The 20,296-nt window shown below is 49.5% G+C and overlaps 1 protein-coding gene across 2 annotated transcripts; it reads right to left on the bottom strand.

Annotated features, from left to right (window-relative positions):
- Positions 1-322: 322 nt before the first annotated feature.
- Positions 323-17,236, bottom strand: Ppp1r3f (protein phosphatase 1 regulatory subunit 3F). Of its 2 annotated transcripts, none has more exons than XM_006995057.4 (4): positions 15,810-17,236; positions 6,767-6,819; positions 6,369-6,448; positions 323-2,684 (listed from the first exon to the last, which is right to left on the bottom strand). In XM_006995057.4, exons 1-4 carry the CDS (start codon positions 16,811-16,813, stop codon positions 1,410-1,412), a joined length of 2,412 nt encoding a protein of 803 aa, XP_006995119.1. In that variant the 5' UTR covers positions 16,814-17,236; the 3' UTR covers positions 323-1,409. The 2 variants fall into 2 exon arrangements, with proteins under 2 accessions (XP_006995119.1, XP_076418605.1); XM_076562490.1 differs by lacking the exon at positions 15,810-17,236 and adding an exon at positions 15,362-15,788.
- Positions 17,237-20,296: the final 3,060 nt, after the last annotated feature.

Below are 20,296 nucleotides of genomic sequence, written 5' to 3'. Positions count from 1 at the left end.
GGCAGAATAGAAAAGAATGGAGAAAGATCTGGGGCATAACTGTTGCTATAACAGCAGCATCATTTTTTAAATTGCTTGGGAAAAATACAAATTGGGGCTATTTCAGAAAGGCATGGGGTATTGGCAGAAGAGAAAAGAATGGAGAAAGCTGCTACAATAATTCTTTTAAGAAGTTCTGTTGTACCACTAGGCATATATGCTGACACACATCTGGAATCCCACGGCTAGGAGACTGCAGCAACAGGACAGTGAGCTCCCAGCCAGTCTGAAACCCTGCTAAGTAAATAAATAAAACCACCAAAACAATTACCATTTTTCAAAGTTTTGCTGTAAAGGGAAGTAAATAAATATATTGTGTTTTATTTTGCTATGCCAAGAGTTTTTATTTGCATGCAATAAATGTATCTAACCTTTCATTTAAAGCTTCTGGGTTTCCTGTTTGGAGTAGAAATGCAATGTCTGTGGACAACAAATCTGATACAAATTTTTCACAGTACATTAATTTCTTTCTGGGGCCTTCCCCATTTGGGGGTTTGAGGGGTCTCCCTGCTGGTGTCAAAAGCGGTTTTTTTTTTTCCGGTAGCCTCAAAACCTTGTGGCTAATCCATGTCTCCATATTTACAGCTGGCCACAGCCACTGACACAGCCACATGACTAACACCAAAACTTCATGTGGCCTCTTCCCCTTGGCTCCCACCACAACCACCCATATACACAGACAGAGGCTCCCACAGACAAAATATGCACGACCAAAGGACCACATATATTAGGACCACAAGGCAAAGGGATACAGATCCTCCAGAACACATTGAGGAGGCAGAAGTAGGCATGGCCATGGCCATCTCCATGCCCACCATGGATCATGGTCATTCCCCAGAATGTGACCACCCTACACACTTAGGCCCAAACAGGAGACCAGCACAGCAAGACACATCATTTCTCATAGAGCTCTATTGTGGCATATAATAATAGGTACTCTATATAAATTAAATTAAAAATAAAGCTCCAGCAGGTTGCACAGATTGGCTGTTAATAAATATATCTCTGGGTAATTGTGCCCCAAGACCAGCTCATGACCACTCTCCCTCATCCAGAGAATTATACAAAAATAAATACAGGCTTGGGGTGGGTGGGTGGGTGGGGGGCATGCCTGGTTCCATTCTAAAATTTCTCACACCGTCCACCATTCTTTTCCACTCCACAAGTACTACTGCGGGAAGCCTGGTGCTGACCAGAGAGTTCCGAGACGGGAAGGTCTCTCTCCAGTCGAGCACTCTCAAAATCCAAGGACCAGAGTCCCTCACGACACAGGCCACAGATCTCCTCTCAACTCCTTGGGGTGGCAGAGGAACTGCCAATCTCCAGACCCCAAAGAGGAGATCTGCTGTCACTGATCCTACGGGCAGTCCCTACGAGAACCAGGCCAGAGAGAGGCACAGCCCAAGCACCAGAAGGGACATACCACTGTTCAAAGCCACAGGGACCACAACTAGCCCGGCCAGGACACCCAGAGTTTGGGTCAGGGGCCCCCGAAGCTGAGGAGCCAATCCACACCTACATTGTGCAGGGGCTGCTGGCGTGGGAGACCTCTCTGGGGACTCAAGGTTTGGGCTTCCACCCTCTTCATCCTGGGGGAGCCCATGAGAGTTGGCTACACTAGACAGACAGACTTCAGTCCCCGGGGGACGAAGGAGAGCGGGACTCTGCTCGGGCAGAGCTGGTGCAGCCGGCTCCGGTTCCGTTTCAGAAACAGGTATCAAGCGGCCTGCCCACTCAGTAGGAATCTCCGTCTGGGCTTCTGTCCCAGCCTCCCCCGGGGACCCGGTCATCCCAACTATGGGCCTATTCATGTGCCAAGAGTTGACGTCCTTGCCCATCTCTTTCTCTGGATTCTCAGTAACCTGTCCCTGTGTTCCCAGAACCACAGGGCTGTCACATCCAGAGCCCTCAGGCCATGGGAGCCACACATCTCCCATGGCTGCGACAGAGCGTGCCCCAGAGAGGATTTCTGGAGGTGATTCCTTAGGACTGTCTCCTTCGGGGCTAGAAGGAGTGATGGAGAGTCCCTCTTCGCCCTCCCCCTCGTCATCAGGGTCTTCAGTGTCCTTGATGAGCTCCACGCCACACCCCAGGCGCGCATAGTGCAGCGTGATCTCCTCGGCTAGGGCACTGTTCAGGGCTCTCTCAGGGCCAGGCCACTTCAAGATCAGGTCACGGTCCGTGAGCATGCCCAGGGGATGGCTGGGGGAGGTTCCCCCATCTGTAGAGCCCTCCCCGCCACCCCCTGCTGCCACAGCAGCCCGCAAGCGGCTCAGGTGAGACAGGTAGAGCTGTTCCAACTCCTGGTCAATGGTGTCTTCACCCAGCAACTCCTCCAACCCACTCACAATCTCCAGACCCCGAGTGGGCTCATCTGCCATAGCCCCCACCATGGGGGCCTTTCGACCCCCTCCACTTTCCCACGCGGCCTCCACCTGTTGCTGACTGGGTTCCAGGAAGGGCCCAGTGGCTCTATCACTTGCATCCGGCCCGGAGGCCTGGTCCCTGGGGGGGCCACCCAGGCCATAGGTAGATGGAGGAATCCTGATGGCTGGTATCTGGAGGACCTCTGTAAAAGCCACAGGTGGATTGCTTCTGGGGGCGTCCCCTTCTTCGTGAGGGTTGTTCACTGTAACTTCAGAAACCTGTTTTCCATCACGTGTGTGGGGAGAGAAAGGGAGTGGAACAAAGTAGAAGAAGAGACAGTAAGAACTGGGAACAGCCTACACCCAGTCCCTAGAGTTTTCCAGGCAAAAATATGTTAAAGAATCCCCTGTAATTCTCTAACTGCCAAAGACTTGATCATGTATATGCAAAGAGCCAAGTTCCGGCAAGTACAAAGAGACCTCTTTTTGCAGGTGATAATGCTAAGTGAGCCACTGGGCATCCGTACTCAGTAGATAACTGTAACAAATGAATTCATGAGGAGTTTTCTCTTTTAAAAATATTTATTTATGGGTTGGTAGGATGGCTCAGCGGGTAACAGCACTTGCTGCCAAACATGATGACCTGAGTTTGATCTCCAGAACCTATGTGTTGGAAAGGAAAGAGCCAGTTCCTACAAGTTGTGTACACACACACACACACACACACACACACACACACACACACACACACAAAATAAAGTTAACAGAAAGTTAATGTTTACTTCATAATTGTCTTTGAAAACAATGCTCAGTCTAGTAGCAACAGTCCTACTGAGCCCCCATCTGAGTTGGTAGACATGATTCTCCATCAAAAGGAACCAAGGCTTCATTTATTTATTTATTTATTTATTTATTTAATGTATGTGAGTGCTCTATCTGTAGATCTTTATGCCAGAAGAGGATATCAGATCCCATGATAGATGGTTGTGAGCCACCATGTGGTTGCTGGGAATTGAACTCAGGTCCTCTGGAAGAACAGCCAGTGCTCTTAACCACTGAGCCATCTCTCCAGCCCCGGAACCAAAGCTTCCTAATGAGACTGCTTTCTCCAGGTTTGGAGCAGGCAAAGTACAAGACCATGATATATTATCATAGCAAGATGTGAAAAGAGGGTCACAGAATAATGGGGAGTGCTAATAGGGGTAAAAAGACACACACACACACACACACAAGACACACAAGACACACACACACACACACAAGACACACACACACACACACAAGACACACACACACACACACAAGACACACACACACACACACAAGACACACACACACACACAAACTACTCCTAGCCAAAGATACTTCAATGTAAGCATCAAAATAAACAAATGCAATGGGTTCAGAGTCAAAAATATGTTTTGGATCCACGAATGAATGAATGTGTAATAATTTTCTTTAGAGAAAAAGCCCAGCCAATAAAAGAAGTAGAATGACAGAATTTAAAAGAACTTAATGGAATCAGTTCTGTTTAAGTCAATTTCATAATGCTAGACAACATTTAACAAATATATTTAGCAGAATTAATGGTTGAGTAAATGTAACTTAATAAAACACTGAAATAAATAAGATGAATGAATTAACGAAAATAGAGTAAGAAGGTCATGGTCAGTGAGACCGCTCAGTAAGGGCCCTGAGAGCCTGAGTCTGATTCCCAGAACCTACACAACAAAAGGAGAGAACTAACTCCTACAAGTTCTCCTTTGACTTTCAACACACACACACACACACACACACACACACACACACACACACACTGTGACATGCACACACCTGTGCATGTACACACAGATACACAATAAATAGATAGATAAATAAATGTAATTTAAATTTTTTAAATAGAATAAGAATTGTGTTTCCACCTGAATGTAATCAGCCAAACTTAGATGCTGTAAAACTCTGCATGACAAACAGGGTTTAGTAAACAAACTACAATGAAGAAACTTGGGGATATTAAAAAGTAAAGAGACATATCGAGATGAAATACTATGTATCAGCTGGGCAGTTTAATCCCAGCACTCAGGAGGCAGAGATCTGTACAGTGAACTCCAGGACAGCCAGGGATACACAGAGAAACCTTGTCTCAAAAAAAAAAAAAAAACAAAGGAGAGAGAGAGAGAGAGAGAGAGAGAGAGAGAGAGAGAGAGAGAGAGAAAGAAAGAAAGAAAGAAAGAAAGAAAGAAAGAAAGAAAGAAAGAAAGAAAGAAAGAAAGAAAGAAAGAAAGAAAGAAAGAAAAAGAAAAAAATACAATGCATCACCTTGTTTGGGTCCTAGGAATACATGTAAGGAAATTGGATCACTAACCCAATCATTAATGATATGAAGGAATACTGTTAATTTTCAGAGATGTGATCATGGCATGATCATTGGGGGATTTGTTGTTGTTGTTGTTGTTGTTGTTGTTTTGTTTTGTTTTCCAGTTATTTTTCTGAGAAATAAACTACAGCATTCACAAATTGAGTGTTATCTGGATTTTTTCCAAAATAATTCCACAGGAAATGAGAAGGGAAAGAGCTATGCTATAAAGTAGGAATGGACACATACCAGTATGTGTTGATGCTGGGTGATGTGGTTCATTACACTGTCTCTTTACTTTTATACACCAGTATGTGTTGATGCTGGGTGACGTGGTTCATTACACTGTCTCTTTAATTTTATACACCAGTATGTGTTGAAACTGTGGATTCATTACACTAGTCTCTCTACTTTTATATATACTTTTACTTTTACATTTTTATAAACAAAGGTTAAAACACACACATTTTAAGTGTTCCCTCCTCCCCCGCCAACAGCATCACGGTTCACCAGCTTCCTCTTCCCTGGTGCCCCGGCTTCTCACCCTCTCCAACAGTGCCCCACAGCAGTGCTCGTGATTCTCCCTCCCTTGTCTCCTCCTCACTAAGAGTGAAAATGCCTCAGTCCTCACCTTGGTTCCCACGCTCCCCCCCCCCCAGTCTGTTCCCTGCCACTTCTCCTCTTTGCCCCTCACTTCACTCTGCTTTTCTGCTCCCACAACAGTCTTCTCTCTTTCTCTTTCTTTCTTTCCTTTTTTTTTTTTTTTTTGGTTTTTCAAGGCAGGGTTTCTCTGTGTAGCCCTGGAAGTCCCTCTGTAGACCAGGCTGGCCTAGAACTCAGATCTGCCTGCCTCTGCCTCCCGAGTGCTGGAATTAAAAGCATGCGTCAAACCGGGTGGTGGTGGTGGTGGTGGCGGCGGCGGCGGCGGCGGCACATGCCTTTAATCCCAGCACTCAGGAGGCAGAGGCAGGCGGATCTCTGTGAGTTCAAGGCCAGCCTGATCTACAGAGAGAGATCCAGGACAGCCAGGGCTACACAGAGAAACCCTGTCTCAAAAACCCCAAAAAATAAAAAAATAAAAAAGCGTGTGCCACCACTGCCCAGCTCAGTCCTATTTCTGACATACAGCAGTCGAAGCCCACCTTAGGAACTTGGCACTTGCCTGGAAGAAGGCTCCTCTCCCAGTTTGTCGTGGGGCTCCTTCTCTCACCTTCAAATTTCTCTCAAGCCTCGTTTCTCAGGCCCCTCCCGCCCTCCATTTTCCCTAAGCACTCATCTTCATTTAAAATAGCACATATTTAATCTTTATTTCATTGCGTCTCTGCCTGAACATGTAATCCTCATACAGATGTCATCTGTGTTGGGTTTCCAGTGTCTATAACATGGAACAAGTATTCTAAATGTTTGCTAATTAACAGTTAAAAGAAAGTGAATAATTTCAGCCATCCCTTACCCCCATCAAATTCTGAGGTGTGACCTCACTCCCACCTCCACCCCCATTTCTAGGACAGACAAAAGCTTGTCAGCTCTATCCCTAGGTCCAGCTGTGGTCCCCCTGGGAACTACCTCCCAGACTATTCACACCAAGGCTACAAGGACCTGCTTACCTGAAGTGTCATCTGGGGCCAGGGACGGAGAGGGGTGGGGGCAACCAGGGGACCCAGCGAGTCTCGAACATCAGCATGTTCTGTCAGAGAGAAGAGAAGGGCACTGTGGAAGCGAGACAGGTACACAAGCAGTCTAACCCTGCTCGTCTAGGAAACTAGCTGGAAGTTTCCAGTGGGAGCTCTCTGTGACAGTCAAAGGAAGTGACCTTTTCTGTGCTATAGAAAGAAACAAGGAAAGGAGAAATGGTAAAAGGCCACTAGAAAGGTTAGCTGATACCGCTCCGTAGCCGAGCATTTGCCTAGCGCACACACGGGCCCTGAGTTCCATCCCCAGCACCATGAAAAATAATTCAGGTATTAGAAGGGGCTAGACTCCTCAAAGCCTGCCAGATGCTTACCCACAAGGGTATTGTCATCCATGTTCTTCATCCTCAGCTCTTCCTCAAGAGGCCTGTGGGGCAAAGGAGACAGCACATAAATCTGACACCCTGAGAGAACAGTTCTGCCACCCTTGGGCACCTTCTGTGCCACTGTGGTGACCAATCTTCACCTAACAGCTGCCATTTTCTCTTCCACTGCTTTTTAATTCTTTGGTCATAAAAGTCCTATACACTCATCGTAGGAATTTTTCAAAATACAGAAAAGCATAAGGATGCAGGAAAGAAAACAATCACATATGAGCCAGAGGCAACCACTGTTACTATTTGGAAAATTTCATTCCAGACATTCCCTGAAACCATTTAGATTCTGCAAACATGCTTTCACAGCTGGCTTTGTCCATTAAACAGTAAGAAACATCATTACAGACTTTTGCAAACAGAGAAAAAAACGCCAGCTTTGTGCTCCTATCAAATGGCCTTGACATTATCTATGTGGCCATCCCCTTCCTGCTGAGTAGCTAGCTTGTTTCCTTCACTTTATGGTCACAAACCAAATATCAATGGGCAGTTTGGCATCGCTTATCTAGGGTTTGTTCCTGGCTGTCACAGAAGCCATTTTTAAGGGAAGGGCATGCAGAAGACTAGGGGACACAGGAAGCAGCGGAGGCGAAGAAGAAAAGCAAACGGAGAATGAATGGGAAGGGAGTCAGAAAGGCCTGTCCCTCTACTCCACCTCTCCTTGGCCCCCATACCAGCCTGCCAGGATCCATCACCTCCTTGTATGCAACACTGGGGGCATAGGGAAGTCAAGAGTAAGGATCGAAAGCCCGATATCTGGCCTGACACAGAGCAGTAGCTCAATCACTGGGAGAAATTTCTCGGTCTAACTGCCCCTCTGTCAGCCAAGTTAGATCCCTGAGTGCCATAGGCCAAGTACTTCAGTCCTATCAGGAGTGGGATTTAATCATGGGGCAATCAGTTCTTATTCTTACCTGTGAGTACTAAATGTTCACAAATAAGACAAAGGGAGGAAACAATGATTACGACAGCCATGATGACAGGATTCAGAGACCTGAGGGGAACCGAAACCATCACAACTTTTTCTTCCTCAGAGCTAACAGGGCACTGTTGACACTTACGAAAAAAGTTGCAACTGAGAAAACACCTGATCAAATCCCTAATCAAAATGACCTTCACAGAAACAGAATGCCAGCAGCAGGCCTATGCACAGAGCTCTGGTGCTAGCCAGTGGTCTACATGTGTCACAGGTACCGGTTTATACCGGTGGTGACTGCAAGGGAGGAACTTGTAAATCCTTTGAGGTGGGCCAGTTCTGCTTCCCCCATCTTGTGGATGATGAAGGAGAGGCTAAGGAGATGACTCAAGATTGCACAGGCAGGATCAAAACCCAGATCTTTAGCTAACAAGCTGATGCTGTTTGGATAAGAGACTCGTATTGCACCCAACCCAATCTCCAGCCCTAACTAGAAAGAGAAGGGAGAACCCATAACAGACACATCCATTCCCGCCCCCTCCCTTTCAGGAAGGCTGTTTTTCAGCTGCCCATCATCCACATATTCACTATTTCTCCAGTTCCATGGCATGTACGGCTAGACTACTACCAATGAGCAGCTACAGGAACCTTTCACTGGCACTTTGGAGGAAGGAGCTTTAACTAATACGAGGGCCTAGAGTCTAGAATCTTTGGAAGGGGTACTGAGTCTTTCTCTGTAGTCTAGGGCTCATGCATCCCACCAGAGGTGATTCGGTCTGAATATTAGAGAGCCTGGAGGAGGTGGCTCTGGAAGCCCAGCCAGAAACTTCCACACAACACAAATGAGAAGATTCAGGAAAAACCATGTTAGTCCTGAGCCGGTCTCTTCGGTGGGTCTAAATTCCAGGCCTTTGGATCTACAGCTCCATAGGATTTCTACCTGGCAGAGATAGCATCCTTTGTTTTTATTCTTAAATCATCTTATTGGGATCTTCTAAAGTAAAACTTTTCATGAACACTCCAACTGGACAGAAAGCCAGCCCTTCGTCCCATGGAGAGGCCCTACACAAACACCCCTGTTATCTGCCTCGATCCTGACACACATGACAACCAAGCTCCTGTTAAGTCATAGATGTGAGTGAAAAGAGAACCCAGGCAGCAGCAGCCACTAGCAGAAAAGAGACTTCTAGTCAGAAGAAGGAAGACAAATACATTCCAAAAGGAAGTCCTTCAGCCACACCTCTTCTCCTGCTGAAGCCATCCAAGCATCAGCCCACACCAAGATCCGCCAAGTCAGCAGAAGCAAGTTGTTTTCCCAACCTCTAAGAGCTGGGAAGAAAAGCAGGAGGCAGGGCCGACTGTGCCTCGCCTCCTCCACTGTGGGCCTGTTTGTTAACTACATCCAGGTCATCTGAAAATCTTACATGTATCCTTCAAAACAGTCAGCTCTCCTTCTTCCAAATGGAGAAACTAAGACTGAAGGACCTGTGTCTATAACCACTAACTACAATACACTCCGTACTGACCACACCCCAAAACAGCCCCACTTTGAAGACATTGTCTCAAACAGTAGGCAGGGTGTGTGTGTGTGTGTGTGTGTGTGTGTGTGTGTGTGTGTGTGTGTGTAAAACTTCTGAACTGGCTTTCGTGGTAAAAACTTGGCGGCAGCTGTGACTACAATCAAAAGGAGGAAAAGAAGGGACTGAGTGTAAGTGTGCACGGGCGCACTGAGCAGTAACAGTTCTTAGAAATATGGGGAGGCAGAGTAAGAACAAAACCGTGCCTGCAGTGTGCCTGTTAATTTTCAAGAATAAACCCTGCTCTTTGGGCACCAGTCCCACAAATGCCACGTGGCATCCTCTCAAGGGCAGTGATACCCCGTGCCCAGGACACAAACTGCCGGGGATGTCTTGGCATACCTTATTTGAGGGCCTGTGAACATGAGTCAAGTCCATCTTAACCTAGACCAGACTACTCTACTGGGTGTGAAAATTCGCCCTGCCATTAAGAAACTCGATGGCTGCTTGACTTCAGACGGTACCTGGAGACCAGGGGATGAGACTTCAGAAAGTGGTTGACAGTGGCCCCAGGCCCGGCCAGCCGAGACAGGACAGAGAGATGAGTTGCCAGGGAGAAAGAAGAAATGAGTGCTAACAAGCCCCGAGGAGACATGCAAAGTCGACTCAGTCACATCACAGCCACCACCATCATCTGGGCCTGTGTGAGCCCTCCTAGCACTCCAAGTTTCAAAGAACTTTACTTGCCCAAAGTGGGTCATGTGCTGAACCCCAAAGGGAAACACAGCAGAGCCCAGCTCCCATGGAGACAACTTGATGATGCTGTCTGGAGGGGTAGGTGGCTTCAGAAAGTTGCTCTGAGATACTTAGAATTCTAGTTACGCTAAGCCATGTGCTCAGGGGTGGGGGAGGGGTGGGGGAGGGGGTGAGGAGGCTATGAAAGCCACCGAGTTATGTAGGACGATGTCTTGTCTTCCCCAACAAGTGTCAGCCTCAACTCTAGGGCTCGTGCACTGTGGAGCAACTTACCATGCCTCGGGTTTCTTCTAGCTCCCTGACACTTCTATGGTCACAGCCCAGGGTGAGAAAACCATTTTACCTCATAACCCAGCACATCCACACGAGTAAATACAGACACAGACGCAGACACACTGAGAACTGGAACAGTTGTTCTTCAAAATAATACTTACCGCTACTGCTTGTCATAATGTACTGTGCTATTCCCTACACCATTTCTCAATGTTGGTTGGAAGCTAGCAAACTGATTTTGCATCTCAATTAATGGCCAGAAAATGCAATGTTGAATAACCCCAGCTCTACCACATACCAGCTGTGTGACCTGGGGCAAATTACCTAACCTTGTGCCTCAGTCTTCTCATCTATAAAGAGACGACAGTAATACTTCAGTGAGTTGCTGAACAGACTGGGGAAACATGAAAAGCACCAATAAAGTGCTTAAAACTAATTCCTTCTGAGCTCCCACTGAGAGAAACTGAGGCTCTGAAAAGGAAAGCAACGTGTCAGCCATGCCCAGCTGGCAGGACCTATCCGCTAGCCTAGTACCACAGTTCCAAACTGGAGCACTCGCGGGACTCGACAGGCTCAGATCCCTGCTCCGCCACTTAGGTGTGCAGCCTCCAGCCCACAGCCATAACCACGATGCCCTACCAGTTTTCTGTAGAACAAAGGGACATCAGTTTCACATAAAATCCTCTCTCCAGACAACTCAGATGACCCCTAACCCGCCCTGTTTCAATTCTAATTGTTCTCATTTCCCTCAGGCTGCCAATTCAGCCATCCGTTCAGTTACAGGTACAGTTAAAAACTCCTGAGGCTTTGCTGTGCGTCAGGGAGATTGACAGGAGACACACTGGGGAAGAAACCGAACTATGAAATTTAGAATTGGATGTGGAGACATTTGAAAAAATACTCAAACTCATCATTTCAACAAATATTTATTGAGCACCTACTACGTGCCATGCACCGTGGCAGGCCTGTGAGAATACAGTGGTCACCAATGCAGAGCATGTCCCTACCCCTCACGGAGCTTACAGTCTAGCAGTTCGGTCACCCAGTAATCCCCTAAAGGTCTCACTACAGCCTCAAGTCAGAGCCTTAGGAAAGGAAGGAGCATGCTGGCACACTAGGCCTTGGCACAGACTAGAATCAGCAAGGCTTTAAGGATGCTCAGAAAACAAGTGGAGGGGTGTGTGTGGTCAGGAAGCAAGAGGTGGTTTGGGAGCACGGTGTGGGAGACAGGCAAGCCTCAGAAACCTAAGCATTCTGTCAAGTGGGGACACAAAGTTCAGTAACTGAGGCAGAAAGAACAAGGAGAAAGAGAAGAGCCAGGGATTTGAGGAAAAAGAACAGGGTGTGGTCCCAAGGCCAGGGACAGACAGAGGTGACCTAAGTAGGTAAGAATGAATGAGAGCCCCAAACCCTTCTCAGGTGGGCCCAAAGCAGGGACTGGCTGATAAACATGTGAGGTGAGCAAGCAGCGGAAGCAGGTGCCGGTGACTTCACTTCAGGTGAAGGGGCCAAGGGTGATCATCAGGTACTGACCAGAAGCAGACGCTCTGGCCTGAGGATAAGTCAACAGAGAAGATCAGGTGAGGGAAACAGGAAAAAAGCCTGACAACACAGAAACGAGGTTTATGATCTCAGATTCTGGAACAAATGGCAAAAACGGAAGGTCTGGAGCAAAGAACAGGAAGTGGCCTAATATGGGGACAATGTGAGGGGTGTCAGTGTTCACAGCGGGGGGGGGGGGGGGGGGGGGCTGAGTGATAGGGAGTTCCATTCGGATGGTTTCTATTATGTTGGAGGAAGCAAAAGGCGAAGTCTGGAGGTAAAGAATGCTTGAGAGGATCCCATGAAAGAGGAGCCCAGGGTGGATCTGAGAACACACAGGATTCCCAGGCAGGATGGAGGATGATCCTGGACTCGGGGTAAGGCTCCCATGCCAGGCTCTGTGGCATTCTCTAACTTGACCTGCCTGAGCTCATCAGTGCTGTGAATAAAACGAGGGATTTAAGAGGCTATGGTGGGCAAGCTCCCCTGAGGAATCCCTCTTAGAACTGAGGGGTCTACATGAGGGGAATCTGAGGGGTGTGGGGCACACATTCTTGGTGAAGCAAACAGTATGAGCAAAGACACGAAGCAAGAGGAGTAAGAGAAAGGATGTGGTGCCACGACCACAGAAGCCAGTATAAAGCAAGAGTAGCGACAGCAGAAGGCAAACCGGGAACAGTGAGGGCTTTAAGGGCCAGTCGGATTTTGTTACTCTTGACTCTGAAGAGGACTAGGACACCCCCTCAAAGTATAAAGCCAAGACTGACCAGAAGGCCTCTTCCCATATCAGGCCTAGCACTGAGGACTCAAATGCTATTCACCCACGCAGAAAAGAGGAATTAAAAGCAGTCTAGCTCACAGAAACCAGTCGAGAATAAATGAGACTATACAAAAATACTCTGCAAAGTGCCTCGCAAAGAAACGGGGCTCATGCATGGGTCACTTGGTAAGGCTTTATATGTGCCTTGCAGCTGGGCTTTAGCACAAGCCCATGGGTATCTTAGAACCAGTCTGTATCTTCTTTGCTTCTTTCTAGCCCTGTGCTCGGCACATAACAGGCCCTACAAAAAAAAAATGCTTGTTGATGGATTATCTCTAAACCTAGTGGGTACTGAAAACCTGGTCCTGCAACCCGGGGAAAGCATGCTTGAGCCTCTGAACTATATCCTCACGGCTGCCAAACAGCTCCCCTGACCCCACCTGTCCAGGCCCAGCTGCACTGTGGGCCTGCAGCCAGCATTTCTGAAGCCCTCTACAACAGGCCTCCCACAGATAAGAAGAGGGGATCCCCTGAGGTCCACCACCATTTCCCCAGAAGGCTAGATCACAGGGGGAGCTGTTCTTCAACAGCGCTCCACAGCAGCAGCAGCAGCAGCAGCACACAGGCCTTACAACAATAATAAGTTGAAATGTACTTGCCAAGAAAGCCGCCGACCTACAAAGAAAACCTTATCGCTGATCTTGCAGTGCACACCAGCCTCCCCTTTGCAAGAGCTGAGATCGAAAGATAAAGAAGCTATCAAAAAGCCATCTACCCACTTAAAATAATATCTCAAGTCACGTTGGGAACCACAAACATGGGGCCAGCTACCAAAACAATTGTCTAAATGAACTACTTCAATTTCTCCTTAAAACCACCCATGTATTTTAAAAGAAAAACACCCTCTCCACCCACCTTGGCCTGGCAAGGTTTTGATTTGTCTGTTCTCTTTCTTTCACACTCTTGGAAATGACCAAACTTCAATACCCAAGCTGTGGTACCTTACAGACAGGGATCCCACAACTGCCAACTGGGATGAGAAGGGACTGAAATGAAGGCGATCCTGGGGGCACTGGAACTGTTCAATCTGGGTGGTGGTTATAGAAGTGCAAACATTGGGGCTGGGGATTTAGCTCAGTGGTAGAGCGCTTGCCTAGCAAGCACAAGGCCCTGGGTTCGCTCCTCAGCTCTGGAGGGGTAGGGGTGGGGTGCAAACATATTTGTCAATCTTCTGAGCCATGCACTCAAGATCAGTACACTCCATGTTGGTATACCTCAATAAAACATCAAGCACACATAACAGGTTCAAGGGAAAAGATGAAGAGCCAAGAACACAACAGTGAAATCCAGAATTTGTTTTTCAACTAATGTCCCTAACATCTCCTCCCTGCTCTCGCCATTCACTAGCTGAGTGGCCTTAAGCAAGCTGGATCATCTCTCTGAGCTCCCCATTTCCCTGTTAGGAATCAATATAGCACCTACAGCAAACAGCACATTCAGCTGGCCTTGAGAGGAGAATGAACCTACCACTGTTAGCAGAGACCACTAAATGCTGACCACCATACCTTTCACAGCTACAATTATGCCTCAGTTACCTTGCCACAGTTGCGGCATCCAATTCAACCACACAATGTTAATGCCATCCTTCTCTGACAAATGAGGAAACAGAGACAAGACCATACAACAAAGCTGAGTTCAGGAGGGGGATACACAGATTGCATGTGAGTATCTAAATATTAACGCGAATTAACACCACTACGGCACTACTTTGAACTAGGCTAAACCCTGAATGCTTTTACTCACCCTGTGCAGTGCGTGCCATAATTACCTATTTTACAGATGAGGGCATAATGCAGTTAAGAATTGGCTAAGGTGGCAATTGATTAGAAAGTGGCAGGCCTGGGGTTTGAACACAAGTAATCTGATGGCAGAATCCAAGTTCTTAACACTTCAAGTTTCATCAGCTAAGAGCTAAACCTTTCAGAACCATTCACGGCCTAAGCCCTTACCACAACCAGATGATCCCACAACACCCTGTTCCATCATGCAGCTTCCAATGACCAAAAGAGCAACCTCCCATTTCCCATTTTCAGTCCTCCTGAAATGCACGCATTTCATGGAGACTCTAACTGACCCCAGGTGTCACCTCACCTAGATGACCACAAAAAGAATCAGGCCTAGCTGTTGTCCTTGAAAATTTTATAAAGTCCTGGTAAAGAAGACCTAGAAAAGCATTATATCAGTCTCCTGGGTTATAAATGGTTCTTTCTCCCAGCCCCTGAAGTTTATGGGAGCCATGTGCAAAAAAAAAGAGACATGAGCTTCAAGTCCACTTCTCATCTGCTTCTGCCTCTGCCAAAGCTGATCCGTCCATGTGAGAGTATGGCCTCAGCCCCTCACCTCTACAGGAGGCCTGACTACGAGAGGAACAGTAAAAAAGCTTGCATAGACTTCAAGACCAGAAGTGGGTGAAACTAAAAAGCCAAGTACCACCACTTCCTCAAGCAGTTTCTGCACCTCTGTAACTGACTTCCTGCTAGGTCAGATAGGGATCAGATTCCACACCCCACACTGGGAGACCCTTAGTCCACACCACCATCACACCACACCGCAAGCTCTCCCCACTCTAGCACACCGGCTGTCATTCATACCAAACTCGTCGCCACCTCAGGCCTTTCGAACTTGTCCCCACTACCTACATCTTTCCTTCCACCTAAGTCACTGCTCCATACCACTCAGGACTCCATGCCACCTCCTCAGGCAAGTCCTACCTGTTCCAGTTTCTATCTCTCCCATAACTCTTCTTCATCACCGTCTGGGACTCAGCGAAAGAGCTCACCCTCCACACGTCTACAGCTGCCACTCCCTCTCCAGAGCCTTAACTACCTTCTTCCCTCTCAGCACTAACCTTAGCCCTATTTATCTTATCTACTTGTTTGCTTTTTCATACTGTTTCCCACAGGAGCCTTGCGGGATGGTCGAGGGCAGGGAAGGTGTCTGTCTTGTTCAGGGTTTTACAGTGGAACTCAGTAATGGATGGTACCCCAGGATATAACAGTGCCTAGCACAGTTTGGCCTCCACTCCTCTTGGACCAAATGCACCCTCCTCCCTGTCCTGGAGAGCAGGCCTGGGGGGGGGGGGGGCTCCTGGAATGGGATGCTTGTTCTCCATTCTACATTCAGCCCTGCGTTGGCGGAGGTGGCGCTGGCAGACATTACCTGCGCCTCACCGGCTTCATGCAGCTCTTCAGCTGCCTGGCCTCAGCCTCCACAGGACCCTGGCACTCAGGCTGTGGCTCCAGCTGCTGCAGCTGCTGCTGCTGGGGCAGCCCTTCGGCATCAGTGGGTGTGGGAGCGGGTGCGATCCGGAGCAGGACAGTGTAGTTGCGGCCATGGTTGTTGGCCCAGAAAGTGCCCTCGGGGGTCTCATAGCGCACCACGAAGTCGAGGCGCGCCCCATCTCCCGCACCCTCAGCAAAGGGCAGCTGGAAGGCAAAACGGTCAGTGCGGCCACCGTCGTCGGGTGAGGAGGCAGACATCTGGCCAGGGCCCAGGCCTAGACCCGGATCCAGGAGGGGATCTCCTGCTCCTGTTCCTCCCACTCCTGCCCCCGGGGGGCTGCGTGGGACATAGCGCGCTGGGTGGTCGCAGAAGGAAGCCCAGCCGTCGTGTGAGGCCCGCACGTGCACCGCCTTCTCGAAGGAGCGGTTCAGCACGCGCACCAACCCGCGCACCACCGGCGGGCGCCCCCCAGGCACCCACACCCCGGAACCCCCGGGGACCGCTCCAGGAGGCGGCAGCAGCGCCTCCAGCTCCACCATCACGCGCCCCAACCGCTCCAGACGGCCCAGCGCGGGCGGCAACGAAAATGTGGGCACCAGGTAAAACCCCCCGCCAGCGGGAACGGGACACAGCGGCGAGGGATCAGGGCAAGCCTCCTCTTCCTCCTCCTCCCCTTCATCCCCATCCTCGCCATCATCGTCCTCATCAGCCCCGCCGCTGCCGCCATCTTGCCCGGTCGCCGCCGCCATCTTGCCCGCCCCGGGCCCGCCCCACGGCCGGTAGCGGCGGAGCTGCGCCAGAGGCAGCCCCAGGGCCTCGTCAGCGAACAGCACTCTCCGCGGGGCCACCGCTGCCTCAACCGAGGCGCGGGGCTCTCCCGCAGCCGGCGACGGGGGCGCGGGATGCCGCAGCGGTGGCTCCACAGGGGCCGTGCGCGCCATATCGGCGGCGGCGGCGGCGGCACCGACGGCACCGGCGGTGGGACCGGCGGGGGCAGGGCCTGAAAAGGCGGGCAGCCAATGGGAAGGCCAGAGCGGGGGGGTGGGGCTCCAGTGGAGCGTAGGCGGTGAGATGAAGACAGGTACAGCCAGCAGCCAATGGACAGCCACGCGGGAGTGACGTAGGCGGTGACTGACAGGCAGGAGAAGCTAGCGGCCAATGAGGACGCCCAAGCGTGGGCGGTGTGGGAGGCGGGATGATCACCGAGTCAATGGAAAGGCCGGAGTGGGGTTAATGCGGGACCGAAGATGTAGCTAGCAGAAGTATGACATTTAGGGGGGAGGGCTAAGCGCGAGCGGCATGGTGAGCGGCGGGAAGATGGAATGGCTACAGGCGATGGGGGCAGCGGGGAGCGAACCCAGAGGTCCAAAAAGTGGGAGATCCGCAGGTTGCGTAGGCGGTGAGACGTAAGAAAGATAAAAAGAACAGCCAATGGAGAACTGCACGCGAATGATGTAGAGGCAGGATGACGATAATGATTGCAACGAGCCAATGGGGAGTCTTGTGAGAGTACACTATGGCTTCAAGGGGTGGTAACAGGGTGGATCTAGCCAATACCGAGACTGAAAGGAGGCTGGAAGATATTGTGTGAGCATACACGGAGGCGGGACTGAAGGGGGAAGAGCCCTTGGGCATGTGAGGAGAGAAGGTGGGAGCGAGAAAGAGATGGGGAGCCGGGGTGAAGGCTGTGAGATCTCAAAGGGCAGTGCCAGTACAGGATTAACCAATGCCTGAACTGGAAAGTGTAGCCAGACAGAGACTCTGGGGGCAAAATGGGAAAGCAGAGCCAAGGGTGGTGGTGTAGGTGATGTGAAGGAAAGAAAGCATAAGTAGCCAATAATTAGGTTCGAGTGGAAGAAGGTGCATAGGGTGAGCCTGAGCTATTCAGTGCAAAGAATCCGGATCCAGGCAGCCAATAAAAAGAGTAGGCCTCTGAGGAATGGATTTACCTTCCCCCTAACCTTCCATGACTCCCATGACCCCCACGAATTTCCAGAGCCCCTAAAAGCCTAGACTGTACCATAGTGTGAGACCAAAGCAAAACAGCGCTGCCATCAGTTACTGGGTGTGTCCTGCACACACACACACACACACACACACACACACACACACACACACACACACACCTCCCAGCCTTTTCGTGAACAGTGCAACTAGCCAAGAACGCTCTTAAAGTTAAATCTTAAAGATTGTTCCTTAAAGTTCCCAATTGAGCATTGGTGTTCTTCAGGACTTGGCACCGTTGGGGAAATCAATCACAATATAGGAAAGAGAGCTTTTTGAAGGATTAGCTTTTTCTAACTTGCACTCAGCACACATTGACCCTGACAGTATGCAACCAGTTGATTGAGCATGTTAACAGACTCCGGCTAATCCTGCCCTTCTTGCTCATTTTGACACGTTGCACCCCACAGCGGCTTCCTCTCCCCCACTTTCGTTCCCCATCTCTGTTGAGACCATCTCCTCTGCCCAGGGTGCTGTCTCATCTGTTTCCTTCCTCTAGTGAATTCCTTTCGTTCTCCCTTTGAGACCTCACCTACTATGGGAATGGAATAGACTCTGCCAGCATGTTCATTCACACATCACCGTTTCCGTCTTCCTAACTTACTTATTAGGCCCTACCGTCCGCCATATGCCAGGGTCGGGGAACGCTTTTATCTAGCCCTCACAGTCCCCCTAGCAGGAAGGCCATCTCTTGGCTCCTCCAGTCTCTCTGCTCCTCCAGTCTGTGGCCGGGGTCATGAAAGGAGTATGTTCAGCTACAAGAAGCAGAAAAATAATAAAAATGATGAAGGCTTAAACAAAGCAGAACTTTTCTTTTTTTTTTCTCATCTGAAAGTTCAAGGTGGCAAGTACTCTCAGGATTCTTATCCTGTCTGCCCGTTTTAGGTATCAACTGTGCCCTGGGCTCATTCTTTAGCAAATCCTGTAGGTTATTTATCCAAAGCATTTCCCAAGCAGAATATGGTGATGCACATCTGTAATCCCAGCACTCAGGAGGCTGAGGCAGGAGGATCACTGAATTCAAGACCAGCCTAGGCTACAAGTGTGATCTTGTCTTTAAAAAGAATGGTTAGGTGCATTGCAGCTCAGTGGTAAATCACTTCCTAGCAAGTGCATGGGCCCCACCTCTAGCACCATTTTTTAAAGTCCCAAATCCACCTTTGCACTATCACTCTACCCACAGGACCAGCCCCAGTGCCAGTCACCTGGGCTACTATAGTAGCCGCCTTCTGCTTGGTCTCTGCCCCATGTCCCTACAGCCTATTCCACACTCAGCAATCTAAGGTATCATCCTAAGTCCTGACAGTGATGTCCCTCCTCTGCTCCCGACACTCCAGTGGCTTCCTCCGCACTTGGAGGAAAAGCCAACCCTCCAGGGTGTTGTAAAAGGCATAATCTAAAGAGTCCTCTTTGACCTTACCTCTCGTTCCTCTTGCTTTCGCTCACTGCACTCAAGGCACACCAGACTTCTTGTTGCCGCTCTCCAAATCCAGTACACTCACCTCAGGGCATTCCCATTGGCCCTTCCCTCCAGGTCTGCAGACCTCTCCATGGCTCTCTTCCTCACCTATGCCAGATCTTTGTCAAAGATCCCTTTCCCTGGGAACTTTCCCTGACCTGTTCAATTCTACCCATTCATCTTCAACCCGCAGCCCTCCAGATCTTCTTCCCCAGAATCCTACATGAGCAGATATAGTTAAGGTGGAGCGGAGATGCTGACCTCTGACAACCTGACCCCCCCTCCAGCCCTTGTTCTGCAAAGATCCTGGCTTTCGGCTTCAGTAACCTTAGCCCTCCCTCACCTGAAGCCCCACTCAAGTAGACTCCTGGGAATCTCTGTCGCTAACCCTCACTCGTGGTGTTCCCTGCCACCTCTCTGGCCAGTCTTCTCCACAGAGTGGCAGGAACAGGCAGATGGTCACGGGGATATAAAGGAGGATGCAGACCATAGCATGACCCCTGAGAAAGCCAGCACCTATTCCAGAAAGAGACGGGTGCCAGGGCAGGGACCAGAACTGTCTCAGTCACATAGAAGATGCAAGGGACTATTCGGGCCCAAGTGTACAGGGAGCAGGGATCATTAACTCTGGGCATGCCCACAGTCAGCTGCCCAGGACTCCCTGTTAGGTATGCTCTTCCCCCTCCCCCTCTCCCCTCCCACACACAACCACTCTGTTAAGCTCCTAGGATCCCTGCAAAGCTCCAAAGTCAGAAAGGAGACCTCATCCCACCTCTGTACCTCCCTTTCGCCTCGGCACCTCCCTCTGCTTCCAGCCACCACACAGGCCATGTTTGCGCTTAGATATATGTCCCACCAACTTAGAAGCCCCAGCCAGTGAAAGTTCTGCTTTGAGCTAATGGTAGGAAGGGTGGAGGGTTTTTTTTTTTATTGTTGTTGTTGTTGGCTGATATTTTTAGGT

Source organism: Peromyscus maniculatus, chromosome X (genome assembly GCF_049852395.1).
Source record: "Peromyscus maniculatus bairdii isolate BWxNUB_F1_BW_parent chromosome X, HU_Pman_BW_mat_3.1, whole genome shotgun sequence".
Taxonomy (NCBI): Eukaryota; Metazoa; Chordata; class Mammalia; order Rodentia; family Cricetidae; genus Peromyscus; species Peromyscus maniculatus.
Note: the sequence above shows the minus strand (reverse complement) of the source record. Positions and strands in the feature narration are given on the sequence as shown.

Bases quoted from the DNA above. Each gene is read 5' to 3' on its own strand.
- Ppp1r3f (XM_006995057.4), bottom strand. From the start codon at position 16,813: ATGGCGCGCACGGCCCCTGTGGAGCCACCGCTGCGGCATCCCGCGCCC. The intron at 6,820-15,809 runs GTAATGTCTGCC...TTTGCCCCACAG, and splicing joins ATGAAGCCGGTGAGGCGCAG to GCCTCTTGAGGAAGAGCTGA. The intron at 2,685-6,368 runs GTAAGCAGGTCC...GATGGAAAACAG, and splicing joins GGCCCCAGATGACACTTCAG to GTTTCTGAAGTTACAGTGAA.